Source organism: Gobio gobio, assembly GCF_949357685.1.
Source record: "Gobio gobio genome assembly, chromosome: 2".
In the NCBI taxonomy this organism is placed as follows: Eukaryota; Metazoa; Chordata; class Actinopteri; order Cypriniformes; family Gobionidae; genus Gobio; species Gobio gobio.
In genome coordinates this window covers 72,744,594-72,760,545 of record NC_137098.1, presented here as the reverse complement: position 1 = coordinate 72,760,545, position 15,952 = coordinate 72,744,594, and the positions used below count along the sequence as shown (strand labels likewise).

The 15,952-nt window shown below is 40.9% G+C and overlaps 1 protein-coding gene across 1 annotated transcript in view; it reads left to right on the top strand.

Moving 5' to 3' along the window:
• Positions 1 to 6,884, top strand: part of LOC307118700 (uncharacterized protein) — a gene marked incomplete at its 5' end in the record, with an annotated part of 30,370 nt that extends 23,486 nt beyond the window's left edge. The window contains 3 exons of the mRNA XM_079804422.1: positions 1,184 to 1,323; positions 5,750 to 6,029; positions 6,144 to 6,884. Coding sequence (XP_079660548.1) covers positions 1,184 to 1,323; positions 5,750 to 6,029; positions 6,144 to 6,303 — 580 coding nt within the window. The 3' untranslated portion in view covers positions 6,304 to 6,884. The remainder of the gene's footprint in view (positions 1 to 1,183; positions 1,324 to 5,749; positions 6,030 to 6,143) is intronic.
• Between the last annotated feature and the right edge of the window lie 9,068 nt (positions 6,885 to 15,952).

The window sequence follows — 15,952 nt, the reverse complement described above, 5'->3', positions numbered from 1 at the left end:
GCCTACAACCCAATAGGGTGTCGGAATGGTTTCAGTTCATCCTTCTCATCCAACCACAATCAAATTCACTCTGTCCGGATGGCGCGATTTATCTGGATAGTTGTTTTTTTATGACAAGCCGTAATGAAAACATGCCGAAATGGAATAGGAGTAACGAGGCTATTTTTAAAATGTAAGGAGTAGAAAGTACAGATAATTGCTTGAAAATGTAAGGAGTAGAAGTAAAAAGTAGGCTGAAAAAGAATTACTCCAGTAAAGTATAGATACTCAAAATGTCTACTTAAGTAAGGTAACAAAGTATTTGTACTTCGTTACTTGACACCTCTGACTGTAACCTACTATACTGTACTTGTAGCCATTAAAACACGTATTTAGTTTCAATTTAAATATTATAATGTTATTTTTTTATTTAATTTATGATGACAAGTGAACAGGACACATAAGATGCATAATATGTCTGAAGACATGGGGGTCAGAAATGATTTTGAACACCACAACGTAAGGCCCGCCTCTCCATTCATTCGATTGGGCTTTTCCACTCAGAGTTGATTTTTTTCAACTTCAGGCGCTCAGAGCACTCTACACTTCTAAAACGAGAGGCGCAGCAGGCGGTTAAAACGCAAGGCGCCCGGTGCGCATAAGCAGCGCGCATAACGCTCTCTGCCATAAGAAATCTATTTTAAAAAAAGGCGCCTCTCGCTGCAAAATCAGGGCCATAGAGTGCATTCCTAAAGTAAAAGTAAATGCTTATAAAATAAAATATATCTTGATACTATCATTTTACAGATAATTTGGCAGCAGGAGGAAACGTTACACAGTCATCAACCAATGGCAGCTGGATCGCTGAACAAGCCATTGATTTCAATCCAGGTTTTTATACACAACCATCATTAGCGTGCTCATCAACCACTATTCAGACTAACCCATGGTGGAGGCTGGATCTGGGTCAGATTTACAGAGTTAGTAGAGTGGTCGTCACTAACAGACGAGACTGCTGTCCGGAACGAATAAATGGAGCAGAGATTCACATCGGAAACTCTTTGGATAATAATGGCAACAACAATCTCAAGTGAGACCCTCTTTCAGTGGCTTAATATCCATAGAAATCCCTGATTCCTCAAGGCTGAAAACACAAGTGCCGAAAGAATAAAGTCTAAATGAAGTTTTCTCTGTCTCTCTGTAGATGTGATGTGATTTCTAGTATTCCAGCTGGTGTTTCGTCCACCTACGCTTGTAACGGTATGGAGGGTCGATATGTGAATCTGATCATTCCTGGAGATTTGAGGATTCTCACTCTGTGTGAGGTGGAGGTCTATGGAGAAGGTCTGATCAAACATACTATGTTGAAATCAGGGGCACGGGAAGATGTTTTAGCTTGGGGGTGCTGGTTTTTTTTCGGGGTGGGGGTGGGGGGGTGAATCACCACATTTTTAGTCTATAAAACACGAAAGCTCAACAAATATATTGATGAGAACACTCGTTTAAACAGCACACACACCGGGACATTTGACTGCACATCACATTTTTCACAATGTTGATTCTTCTTGCAATCGTAATGCAATGGACTGTGGCCTACATTAAACCTTTAAATAAAAGGTTTACTGAGCTGTTTACACAGTCATATACAATAAAAGAGCCTGCACAGCTACAGGAAATAAAAATTAATGCAAAAAACCTGCCTACCTTACCAGAGCATGTCAGCAAAGCGGAGCTTCACTCATGAACTGCTCACCGGTAAAACGGCGTGCGCTCATATTCCGCTCCGACATGATATTCCTCTGTACTGTAGCCTACTATACTTGTAGCCATTAAAACACGTATTTAGTTTCAGTTTAAATATTATAATGTTATTTTTTAATTTAATTTATGTTGACAAGTGAACAGGACACATAAGATGCATAATATGTCGGAAGACACAGGGGTCAGAAATGATTTTGAACACTTCATTAAGTTTTGTTTTGTTGAATGCCTTTCTTTAAAGTTAATTCCGTTTTGTATAAATTGTATCTTAATTTTAAATAATGTTTTATCAACCAAATTGCCCGGATTAAATAAATAATAAGAAAATATAGCAGACAATGACATGGAGGCGCCAGCGCCGCGTGAACAACGACTTAAATGAACAACTACTAAGCTAAAAAAACAACAACAAAATACTTTAAAGCTACACTGTGTAACTTTGTTTGTTTGCTAAGAAACGTTTATTCTTAGCTAAAAACACTTAGTTCTTTCAAAAATATATGTGCTCATTAATGTATATCTACTTCTTTCAAGTAATAAAGTATTCTCGTAAGTTTATAATATGCCATTGTAAACACATACGGGTGAGGGGTTCGAATGCAGGTCGCCATGTTGCCCCTCCATCTTGAAAGAACATTAGCCAAAGAGGGACATACCCGTAAATTCAAGCTTCGCCTTTCACTTTTTAACACTCGATGGCACCGTGTCGAATGTGGACGAGGTCGAACTAGAAGCCATGTTAATCTTAGACTAAATCGGCCACCGTAGGAGTTAAAACGAAATCGGAATTGAGAGGAAGAGAAAATAATATTCACTGGATGGTCATATACCTTTTAACCGCTAGATGGGGGAAAATATCACACAGTGTAGCTTTAATCAGGGGCAGCCCTAACTATTTATTTCCAGAGGTGGGTAGTAACTAATTACATTTACTTCGTTACATTTACTTGAGTAAATTGTTTGGGTAACTTGTACTTTTTGAGTATATTTAAAGATGGGTACTTTTAGTCTTACTCAAGTACATTTCTTGTGAAAAAACTGTCGTTTTACTTCGTTATATTCGGTGGCGTTCCTCCGCTACTGTCAAATGGTAATAATTATATTAAAAAAATGTAAATAAGTTAATGTGACTTGTTCACAAGATGTCAAAAAGAATAGTTTCATAATGCGATGCATGCTGTGTGCACCAAAACAAACTGACATCTCAGCATACAAGAATTCCAGCTCCAACCTGAAAAAAACGTGTAGCGGTAAGTGTCACAATGATGCCTATATTTGAACACTATTAATGGTAATTTGGTAACTATGGTCACTTTTCCCTTATTGTAATACTATTTCACACACTGTCCGGGTGTTTTCCTCAAATGCGCTCTTGTGCAAGCAATGACAAATCGTTTGAATCCTCCAAACAACACACGTCTACAAACAAACGTTCACATCTGCACATTTACATATACTTTTCTTCACAAAACGAAACAAATTGAATAGCCTAATGTGACGTCTTGCATTTATGCACTAATCCGGGCAGACACCTGTCTGAAGTGTAGAAAATACATACAAATTAAAACGGGATTGTATTTTATTCCTACCTAAAGAATGCAATACTTATAAAAATATAAGAACAAAGTATGTTTTAAAAAGAGCTCTGGTTAACTGCACTTATTTGCACATTTATGCACATTTATTTATCTTTGTTAATGTTAAAAATCTCGTTAACATTAGTTAATGCACTGTGAACTAACATGAATAAACCATGAACAGCTGAATTTTTATGAACTAACGTTAACAAAGATTAACTAATGCTGAACAGAGGTGTTGTTCATGGTTAGTTCATGTTAACTAATGCATTAACTAATGTTAACTAATGCAACCTTATTGTAAAGTGTTACCGAGAGGTGTGTGAAAGCTCTCCAAGTAGTCTGAAATTCAGGGTTTTCGCTTCTTATCAATCAGATCAAAAGTAGCTACTTGAGTAGTTTTTTCATAGAATACTTTCTTACTCTTACTCAAGTAACTATTACGATTATTAGGCCGGTTTCACACTCCACGCGTTAGCAGGGCGTAAGCAGCACATATTTTTTTCGCCGCCCATGTTAACAGATTAGTGCATTTACACCACGCAGAGGCGGCAGCGCGTAGCAGGAGCAGAGCAAAAGCAGCAGTGCCGCGATCGTTTCAGCGCCAAGTCTATTTTTGCCGTGCTGCTCAGGCTGAATTAAAGCCACAGTGCATTGTTCTGATCAAAATTGACCTGATTAACATGAAAAATAACTAATTTTACCATGAAATCATGTAGTGAAGTGTTCCGTGTGTTTCACAATCACCATATGACATCCAGCGCTGTGAATTTTTTTTTTATAAAATACACGAAAACACATCACTGTCAGGAGTTTATGCCCAAACTTCAAAAGCCTGTTTAAATGATTAAAACTAGAAGTATATCTTACCTTTAATGTTACATTTATCATGTGAACTACAACATGTTATATGCATGTGTGTTTGGGACAGACACGGTCGCATTTGCAGCAGATATATGCTGCCCATCATTAATCAAAGCATGAGACAGACAGGGGTCGGAGGAGAACACCGGAAAATGTGACATAATGGACGATATTCGTCTGTATTTGCAATACACACGCCACGGTTCAGCTGCGCGAGTCAAACGCTGCCAGTGTGTGAATGCACAACGGGCGTGTGCGGCTCCCGCTCTCCATACGCACTACTTCTGCCCTGCCAACGCACTGTTTGGGTGTGCGGTGTGAAGCCGACGTAACTTTTACTTTTACTTGAGTAAATATTTCCGTAAGTACTTGTACTTTTACTTGAGTACAGATTTGGCTACTCTACTCACCTCTGTTTATTTCAGATGGGCCTATATTTGATCCAGCATTTCACAAAGGGAGTTCAGGGTTGAGCGCGTGGCGCTCAGCGGAATGAGCTTTAGAAATGAACGGAATCAGAAAGGCGCTCTCTCTCCACTGGAGGAAATATTACCGCTCTTTCTACACACACACAGCAACGGTCACAATATGATCTCATGTATGTTTTAAGAACATAATTCAACATATAAATAATACTTTTTAATGGGCCACTTAAAATGTTTATTACAAATAAATAACTAAATTCTAAAAATGAATAAATGTAAATGAACAAAAATTTGCATTGCATTTGCAATCCTTTGAAACCAGGGGCACCACCCCCACTTCCTGTGCCCCTGGTTGAAATATGTCCATTTATTATTGATTTCTTTACTGATTATACTACTCTCAGCAGTCAATAAAACAGATGTGTGGCCGACACCATGTTCCCATTCAGTCAGTCACGTTCAAAGTTACGTCGGACTGACGTCATGGGGTCTCGCCTGGAAACCCAATCAGATGCTGAAGTAAACAAAACAATCTTACTCGCGCTGACTGACACATCTGAAGCGTGCGCACAAAGATGCCTCTTAGACAGTGCCTGATCCCCATATACACAGAATTACAGTATTTCAAAATATCTGTCTTGTCGAGTATTCACGCACACATTATCTGTTATGTCTTAAGTGAACGTTTGGTTAACTGTCAGGGAAAAGCATCTGATGTGTATCATTATATTAGACCCGTGCGGTACAGTAGGTCTTAATATATAGGTTGTCTGTTTCATTAATGTTAATCAAAGAATGTACTATCGTGGGGAAAAAGTTGAATATATATTGTTCCTATAGACGATTGGTTTTGACTTGGTGTGAGACAAATTAGGTGTTATTACCAGGGATTTTAAGGTATGGTTGCTGTTGATTTTGTTTTGGAAACTTTAGAAAACTTTACCTCTATTTTTCTCAAAATTGACTTTGCTGACTCTATTGACTTCAAACTGGTGTAGCTCATGAATTTTTTGTCTGATTCCAACAAATCATACATAATTTTACAGGCTCTTCAATAGAGAATAACTAATTATTGAAAATTTGCTCATTTACTTATTATGCCAGCCCGGGTCACGAATATATCTTGATACTGTCATTTTACAGGTAATTTGGCAGCAGGAGGAATCGTCACACAGTCATCAACCAATGACAGCTGGATCGCTGAACAAGCCATTGATTTCAATCCAGGTTTCACACAACCATCGTCAGCATGCTCGTCAACTAATATTCAGACTAACCCATGGTGGAGGCTGGATCTGCGTGATACTTACAGAGTTAGTAAAGTGGTCGTCACTAACAGACTAGACTGCTGTCCGGAACGAATAAACGGAGCAGAGATTCGCATCGGAAACTCCTTGGATAATAATGGCAACAACAATCCCAAGTGAGACCCTCTTTCATTGGCTTAATATCCATAGAAATCCCTGATTCCTCAAGGCTGAAAACACAAGTGCAGAAAGAATAAAGTCTAAATGAAGTTTTCTCTGTCTCTCTGTAGATGTGCTGTGATTTCTAGTATTCCAGCTGGTGGTTCGTCCACCTACGCTTGTAAAGGTATGGAGGGTCGATATGTGAACCTGATCATTCCTGGAGATTTGAGGATTCTCACTCTGTGTGAGGTGGAGGTCTATGGAGAAGGGCTGATCCAAATATGTTGAAATATGTCCATTTATTATTGATTTCTTTATTGATTATACATGCTCTCAGCAGTCAATAAAACACATGTAGTCGACACTAAACCATATTCGTCCTCACTGCTAGTGAACCTGTATTTAATGGTGTCTGGGTCATATTTTGTTTTACTTTGTGTAGTTTTGTTGATGTGTTTTTTGGGGATCTGTCCAAGTTGCATCTGTTTAAGCTTAAGTGACAGGTGAATTTTAACCAGAATACTGTAGATATAATAGACGCACAGCCTTTGATGCCAAAAGCTTAATATTCAATCATATATTTTTGAATCTTAAAAATGCATGATTATATGATTAGTTGCATTTATCTTTATTTTCTCCTGCTGTCTATGACCCATCAGAACCACTGATCTAAACAATAGAGAGTAACATCATGTGTGTGTCTTTCAGGTCCTTGTTTAAAGCCAACCTTTGTGAAGCTCAAACTGAAGTCCAGCTTGAGTCTTGTGATGATTTAAGGGGTGTCAGTCTGGTGTATTATCCAGACAAATTTGATGTATTCATAAAATTAAACTGTCCCAAAGAAATCTAATAAATGTCTTCATCATCATATCCTGTTTCTTTGTGGGGATTTTTATCAATTCAAATGACCACCTGTGAGGGACGAGACTGAGGAATCTGATGCAAGTTAAACAAGTTTATTAATAGATGAGAACAGACAGCAGAGAGCTCAGAAGTAATTCCCATCCGCTTCTCAGGGTAAACAGTCACACGGTACAGTCCTCCACGGTTCACAGATCAGCGGTAGAAAACTCGGATATGCGGTGTTCTCTGGAACACAATGAACGTTCAACCGGCTCCAGTCTAAAGGCAAGACACACCGATGAGTAGGGTTGGGTACCGAGATCCGGTTCCAATATGGCACCGGTACTTATATAACCGGTATGTACCGGACCGAATCAGAACGCAGATTTCGGTTCCTCATTTCGGTGCCAAAATTCAAACGTGCTTTCGGGTGCTTTGGCTGAGCCAGAGACAGACGCTCAGCGCTGGTCACAGCACAACTCATGACAACTATTCAGTGTTTTCAACGACATCATGTTTATTCCAGGTTTCAGACATTTAAATGCTCATAAGTAGGCTACTAGCAAAAAACACACACTGATGTCTATGAAAGCGGCAATGACAATCCTTTCAGGCGGTTATAATTTGACTAACGTTACATGTTTTATTCACATCAGATACATGCACATTATATAGTAGCTATATCGTTTACTCTATTCTTCTTCCAGTTCACTGGTCACTTACTTTCATGTATTTTGTAAGACGAGAATGAACTCAAGTGTTGTAAATCCGACAGATCCGATTCTGAGGCGCAAACTAACATGGCGCCACCCATTGCGATCAACTAACACACATTGACTCACACACAGTGTTGGGAATAACGGCGTTATAGATAAACGCCGTTACTAACGGAATTACTTTTTTCAGTAACGAGTAATCAAACGAATTACTGTTTCTTCCGTTACAACGCCGTTAGCGTTACTGAGGGAAACAATGCGGCGTTACTATAATTGAGCTCACTGAAGCGGTTTTCATCCGAACAGGCTCTCTGTCAGTCGGACCGTGAGTGTGTGTGTGTGTGTGTGTGTGCGCGCCAGCCATGCGTGTTGGGGGTTGGGTTGGGTGGTACACATAACTGATGATGATTGGTGGGTGGGAGACAAGGTTGAAGTTGATAGGTTGAGTTCACACACACACCTATGACGCACACGCATATGCACAGTCCAACGACTTCAAAAAAGGTAGCTTTCGCAAATTGAAAGTATAAACGCTACTTTTCCCTCGTTGAGGTGAAAGGTAAGATATGTTTATGTAACGTGCAGCTTATGCCCAGGAAGAAAGAGTCTATCCACGTCGGTGGCAAGTAATTCTATTTCTAATCTAATGAAGCCTCACGTCATCACAGCCACAACATTAGTGGCTAAAAACCCAGGTGATAACGTGAGCTCCACTACCAGAGGAGTAGTAAAGAAGTACTGATACTATTTACACTATATTTACACTATAGTAGGTCTACTGATAATATATACAATAATATATTGAATTTGATAGGTGTCTCTCACATTGTCCCACAGCAACATTACAATAGTGTACATTAATGTGCAATGTTTTATAATAATAATTTATTCTATTTAGTGTCCAATTCATTCATTTAACATATTTAATATTGGGGGCATCCAAGTTATTTGACATATTTGAACATTTGAAGAAAAAAAAAAGTAACACATTAGTTACTTTCCCTGGTAATTAGTTACTTTTATAATGATGTAACTCAGTTACTAACTCAGTTACTATTTGTAAGAAGTAACTAGTAACTATAACTAATTACTTTTTTAAAGTAACGTGCCCAACACTGCTCACACATTTGAACATCAGATAGTTCGTGACACAGTTAAGAAGTTTGTGAATATTTTGAATAAAAAGAAAAAACGAAATAAACCCGATACAGCTGAGCTGTCAGCGCTATCGCGGCTGCTGTGTGTCATGTGAGAAACATGACGCGTCGTCATGGAAACATTAAGGCGATGCGTTCTAAAATATTTAGCCAGAGAAAATGATCATATTTCAAAATAAAGCTGAAGCTCGAAGCTGGTTAGTAGCAGACCGAGAATACAGACTAGGCTAACTGCTGTTATTACTGTAACTGTTATTTAGAGTTATATTAGGCTTGTTGTAGTTGGGTTAGGTGGCTATTAGGTTTTACTGTGAATTTGTAAATAAGTCAATTATAATTTGTAAATAAGTCAATTGTGTTTTGTATTTATTTATATTCATACATTTAAGTATACATTAAACTTTTAATAAATGGTTCAATTTAAATAAATAAATAAAAAGCCATTTAAATGTTATCCACCTCGTTTTGTGGCCATTTAAAAAAAAAAAAAAAGTATCGGTTCAGGCACCGTTTAGGCACCGGAACCATTTTAAAAGTATCGGTTTGGCACCGGAATCGAAAAAAACCCAAACGATACCCAACCCTACCGATGAGCAACATAGAAAAAGAGACAATTGTTCACAGGATACACAGTACCGAGAGAAGATGAAGATGCCAGCTCCAGTCTAAAGGCGAGACACGCTGACAGCAGATAAGTCCAAAGTTTCACAGAGAGAATCCACTGGAGAGAGAGAGACCCACTGAGAGATTTAAGAGGGAAGAGCCGAGCGCAGAATCCCCGTCCCCCAGCCGGGGTGAGGGAATTGTGGCGTACAGAAGACCGCTCTCTCCAGGTGTAGGCCGGGGGTTCAAGTCCTTCAGATGGAGTCTTAGCCCGTGGACAGTGTGAGGCCGGTAAAGGCCCCCGCCCCGCCGGGGTACGGTTCTTCTCGGAGTCGGGTTGCTTGGGAATGCGGGTGGTAAACTCCATCTAAGTCTAAATACCAGCACAAGATCAATAGCAGACAAGTACCGTGAGGTAAAGTTGAAAAGAACTTTGAAGAGAGAGTTTAATAGGGCGTGAAACTGTTAAGAGGTAAACGGGTGGGGTCTGCACGGTCCGCCCAGAGGATTCAACCCAGCAGGCGGGTCGGCCCGGCAGGTGTCAGCAAGAATCCCTTGATCGGGGGACCCCTGACCGGGGCGCACTTCCTCCACGGTGGTGCGCAGTGACCGGCTCCAGTTTGGCTAGGAAGGGTCCGGGGGCGAAGGTGGCTCGGGGCTCCGGCCCCAAGCTTTACAGCACTCTCCTGCCTCCGTGCCTTCTCTTCTCGTGACGTCCCCCGCAGGTGGCAGGGGAGGGACAGGGTTCCTTGCTGTTCCCAGTCCGCCTCTGACCGTGCTGCATCGCCAGGGCGGGGACAGCTCTCATACACAGGTGCTCGAGGTCCGCGGCGAGGTCGGCCACACACCCAACCTGTCCATGGACCAAGGAGTCTAACACATGCGCGAGCAAAGGGTGTCCTCGAGCGCCCACGCTTCAATGAAGGTGAAGGCCAGCATGCGCTGGTCCAGGTGGGATTCCCCCTTCCCGGAGGGGGGCACACCACTGGCCCATCTCTCCCGCACCATCAGGGAGGTGGAGCAAGAGCATATGCGATGGTCTTCGAAAGATGGTAAACTATGCCTGGGCAGGGCAAAGCCAGAGGAAATTCTGGTGGAGGCCCGTAGCAGTCCTGATGTGCAAATTGGTTGTCTGACCTGGGTATAGGGCCGAAAAGACTAATCGAACCATCTAGTAGCTGGTTCCCTCCAAGTCATTAACGCCAGAAATGGTGGGGCTAGTGCAGTTCACCACAGGTAACAGCACTTCGGGGCGGGGTGCTGGGTGACTGCTAAAGAACATTGGATTGATAAATCAACTGTAAAACTTCCCTGTAACACTTCACCACAGTTGGGTCCCACCTGTAACTTATTTGACGAGACCTCTGTAGGTTGTCCATGGTCAATGCATTAATAGGTCATAATCCATAATTATAAATGTTTTATTACTTAAAACAGAGTACAGTGCACAGGAAAGACAATGGAGCATGTTGGGGTACTTTACAGCTCATAACTATGCATCAATAACCTTAAAATGACATGTCCACTGACAGCCTAAAGGTACATTGTCGAATAAGTTACAGGTGGGCACTTCCTGCAAAATCAAAGGAAGCGATCATCTGTAACTTATTTGTCGGGACCTCTGTAGGCTGCCCGTGGTCAATGCATTAATAGGTCATAATTCGTAATTATGAATGTTTTATTACTTAAATTACTTTATTACTTAACAAAGAGATTTGATGGGACCTCTGTAGGCCGTCCGTGGGCATGTCATTTTAAGGCATTTTAATGATGCATAATTTACAAGTTACAGGCGGGACTTCATCATATGTAATAATGTTTTCTAAAATCAAACGAAAAGTTTCAACATACTTGGAACCGATCTAGAACCCTGCAATCCAGGATCTAGAACAGTGGCTTTCAAACCTGTCCTGGAGGCATACCAGCCCTGCACATTTTGTATGTCTCCCTTTTATCAGACACACCCAATTTAGTTCTTGCAGTCTCTACTAACGAGCTGATGAGTTGAATCAGGTGTGATAAATGAGGAAGACACACAAAATTTGCAGGCCTGGGGTGCCTCCAGGACAGGTTTGATCTAGAACCAGTGGCCCCTGGACTATCACGGTGTCAAATTTGGAGTCGCTGCAACCTTTTGACCCTTGTATTTTCCACCGCCCATGTGCAACTTATTCAATTGAAACTTCACAGGTGCTTACTTGTCAAGGGGGTATCAATAACCTTAAAATGGCATGTCCACTGACAGCCTACAGCAGGGGTGTCCAAACTCGGTCCTGGAGGGCCACTTTCCTGCAGAGTTTAGCGCTTACTTGCCTCAACACCTGTCTGGAAGTTTCTAGTATGCCTAATAAGAACTTGATTAGCTGGTTCAGGTGTGTTTAATTGGGGTTGGAGCAAAACTTTGCAGGACAGTGGCCCTCCAGGATCAGGATTGGACACCCCTGGCCTACAGGGACATTGTCGAATAAGTTACAGGTGGGCACTTCCTGCAAAATCACTGGAAGCAATCACCTGTAACTTATTTGTTGGGACCTCTGTAGGCTGCCCGTGGTCAATGCATTAATAGGTAATAATTCGTAATTATGAATGTTTTATTACTTAAATTACTTTATTACTTAACATAGAGATTTGATGGGACCTCTGTAGGCTGTCCGTGGGCATATCATTTTAAAGCTACTGATGCATAATTAATAGCTGTAATGTACATCATTGTGTTGTATTCTGTCCCCTGTTTGGTGTACAGTAGATTGTACCAAATAAAACTACTTTAATTATGAAATATGACCCATTAATGAATCGTCCACAGACAGCCTACAGGAACCCTGTCGAATAAGTTAAAGGCGGGACTTCACCATATGTGAAAATGTTTTCTAAAATCAAATAAAAAGTTTCAGAGAATTCATCCGATCCAAAAAACATACTTGGAACCGATCTAGAACCCTGCCATCCAGGATCTAGAACAGTGGCTTTCAAACCTGTCCTGGAGGGCTGGGGTGCCTCCAGGACAGGTTTGAAAACCACTGATCTAGAACCAGGGGCCCCTGGACTACCACGGTGTCAAATTTGGAGTCGCTGTGACCTTTTGACCCTTGTTTTTTCTGCCGCTCAACATAGGCTGTTGGTGTCCAATTAGGCCAATTAACATGAAAAAAGGTCAAAGGGACACGCAACTCTGGACACCGTCCCGGGGCCCGTGACGAGACACTGTCCACGAAACGCATGTAAAATGAATGGTATAAGTTGCACGTGTCAAAGGCCCCTGTTCGGCCCCCGGGGGTCCTATGGGCCCCAAACTCTGTGTGCTGGTAGTACTGGAGCCCCCGAACGACATATCCGGAGGACGAGTCTAGAACGCAGGGGAAATGTTTTTGTCTGCTTTGTTTAAATCTCTCACACAGGCCTCTTGCACTCATTGGCAGACAGGCTCTCTTGAAAGGTTAAACTGTTCCAAAGTGAGGAGAATTGTGTACTGCAAAAAGACATACTTGGAACTGATCTAGAACCTTGCAATCCAGGATCTAGAGCCAGAACTAGAACCTTACATTCATTTTGAGAAAGCGTCCACTGCGAGGCGAGCCACTGCCTGTCCCGGACCCTGCCTCCAGGCGCCCCCCCGGATGCCCTTAGCTGGGTGTGCGGTCCAGGGGCCCAGTGCGTTTACTTTGAAATAATTTGAGTGTTCAAAGCAGGCCGCCTGTCACCGCTGAATACCGCAGCTGGGAATAATTGAATAGGACTCCAGTTCTATTTTGTGGGTTTCTGGAACCCGGGCCATGATTCAGAGGGATGGGATGGATTTCATAAATATATTGCAGGAGCTAAATTAAAAAGGACAGTATAAATGGGCCTGAATCACAAAATTCAGCTCTGCTTTAGAATTCTACATTCAACTATTCTTTCCCTTCACACAGAACTTTTATTTTGTTGTTTTGTGAATAAAGCCATAATAAGTGCATATTTCCTAAAACCCATATGCAGCTTTTTTTTTTAAAGGATATTCATCATCGTAAAAAACAAAGAACAGGATGTGTGTATAATTTGTTGTATATAAAACCAGGGCAAAAATGGCCTGTGGTCGTACCTACCCACCTCTAGAGGGCACCCTTGCACATGTGTAGTGCACTTTTTGTTATAAATCATGTTGTGATTTTGAGGGGAAAGAAAAAGATTCTTCTTTCTCCTTTGATAAATGAACAGTGATTTTAGGGGGCACACTTTTCAACTAAATATCCAAATGAATCTAATTAGTAAACTAAACTAATTATTTAAACTAAATGACTGATCTGCCCACATTGTCACGGTATGATAATTGAACTGAGCTGGATGGCATCACCATTTTCTCCAGAGCGGCTGTACAGCCGAATCAAATTCTATTACATTATTTTCCTGTTTAACACTGTGAAGCTGCTTTGAAACAATCTGCATTGTAAAAAGCTCTAGATAAATAAAGTTGAAAGTTGACTTTACCATTTATCTTGAAGGGATAGTTCACCAAGAAGTGAATTTTTCAATCGTTTATTCACCCACATGTCGTTTCAAATATGACATTCTTTTGTGTTCAGCAGAAGAAAGAAATTCATACATGTTTGGAACAACTTGAGGTTGAAAATATGATGACAGAAATAAAGAATCTCTACTTGATGTGTTGCTGTGTTTTAGTCTCTTCAATAGTGTACACACTCACACGGCCACATATGTAATGTAATGCATGTAAATAATGTGTTAATCGTCACTGTTTAAGATTTGTGTCTTGTGCATGTGCATCTCATTGTAAATATACAATAAATATAATTGCTTTTTTAGGGTAGGTTATTTTCCTCTAGTTTTAAGAGAATGCCCATCATGAAAAACTGTGATTGTAGCCATTTGAATTGCTTTATGCTATCTTTAGTCTTGATTATAATTTTAAAGGTCCCCTTCTTCACGATTCCATTGTTCAAACTTTAGTTAGTGTGTAATGTTGCTGTTAGAGCATAAATAATACCTGTAAAATTATAAAGCTCAAAGTTCAATGCCAAGCGAGATATTTTATTTAACAGAAGTTCCCTTTCAAAGCCTACAGCGAACGGCTGGCTTGGACTACATCCTGGTACTTCCTTCTTTAATTACGTCAGTAGAGCAGTAGAACAGACTAACCTCCGCCCACAAAGAAACGCGAAAAAGGGGGCGCGGTCTTGTTGCTGTCCCACGTGGAGAAGCGGACGGTCGCGTGGAGAAAAGGAACTGTTGCGTTGAGTGTGTTTATGGCCATGTCATCGAGAGACGCTGTTATTTTCATCCAGGAGTCAAATCACCTTTGTTTGGCTTTCCCAGGGACGCTGTAGAGATTATTGAACGCATACATCGCTCCGTTAAGAGGCGTGACCTTTCCAACGTGCGCTAAACTGCTGTCAAATTACAACACAGGAACCGCTTTCACGTGCGCTAAGCTGTGGTCGAATCACAGCACAGGAACCGCTTGCACAATCAGAACTCGTTACGTGTTTCTGAAGGAGGGACTTCATAGCACAAGGAAATCACCAGCCGTTTTTAGGACAGTGGAAACAGCGGTACACAGATAAGTAAATTGTGTGAAAAATACTGTGTTTTTTTACACGCGAAACATGAACACATGTTATATTGCACACTGTAAACACAATCAAAGCTTCAAAAAAACACGAAGAACGGGACCTTTAAGTTCAATAGACTGCTTTTTAATCATTACACAAACAAAATTCTTCAAATTGTCAAAAAGAGCAATTTAATGAGAATTAGTTATCTCGTGTAAAAACGGCTTCCACTGCGATACCATGGGACCATTTTACGTTCACCAAAGAACCTTTCAATGATCAGTTCTTAAAAGAACCATTTTCTTTTTCGCTAAAGGAACTTTTTTCACTATAAAGAACCTTTTTGCGCATTGAAAAGGTTCCATGGATGTTAAAGGTTCTTTATGGAGCTTCATTGCCAGTAAAGAACCCTTGTTTTTAAGAGTGTAGTTCACTCTTACATCTTTCTATGAGAAATGATTACTTACGTTTGCCTGCTACCCCTGCTGGAGTATCTGCCATCAACCAGGACACTTCATCCATCTCTGTCTTGGGGTGCGTCTCCTAGTTCAGTAGTCAGGGCACTGATCCGGGACTCAGCCCATTAACTTATGTACTGAACTAGGGAGTTTATTACTATAATCTTTTATCTGTTGGTTAAGCAATACCTCAGACTGTGAAGAAAGACACAAGTCACTTCGCTAAAATCGCTAAATCTTTCAGACCACCAAGGAGCTCCAGAGCGTCATCTGCGTCATATTCTCGCGCATGCGTCGTGGAGGCACACACGGAAGTCGAGAACAAGTTGGTTAAAGGTGTTATTTTGATTTTTTTTTGCGCACAAAAACTATTGTCGTCGCATTGTAAAGTTATTGTAGAGCCACTGTGGTGAGATAGACTTTGTAACGACGTTTTAAGTGCCTTTCATGGATCTTGGAAGTGTCAATGTACCGAATGCCAATGGAGGCCTGTCTGAAGCCTTTCTCAGCCGTCAGCTTTCAACAAAAATATCTTCATTTGTGTTCCGAATATGAACGGAGGTCCTACGGGTGTCGAACGACATGAGGGTGAGTAATTAATGACAGAATTT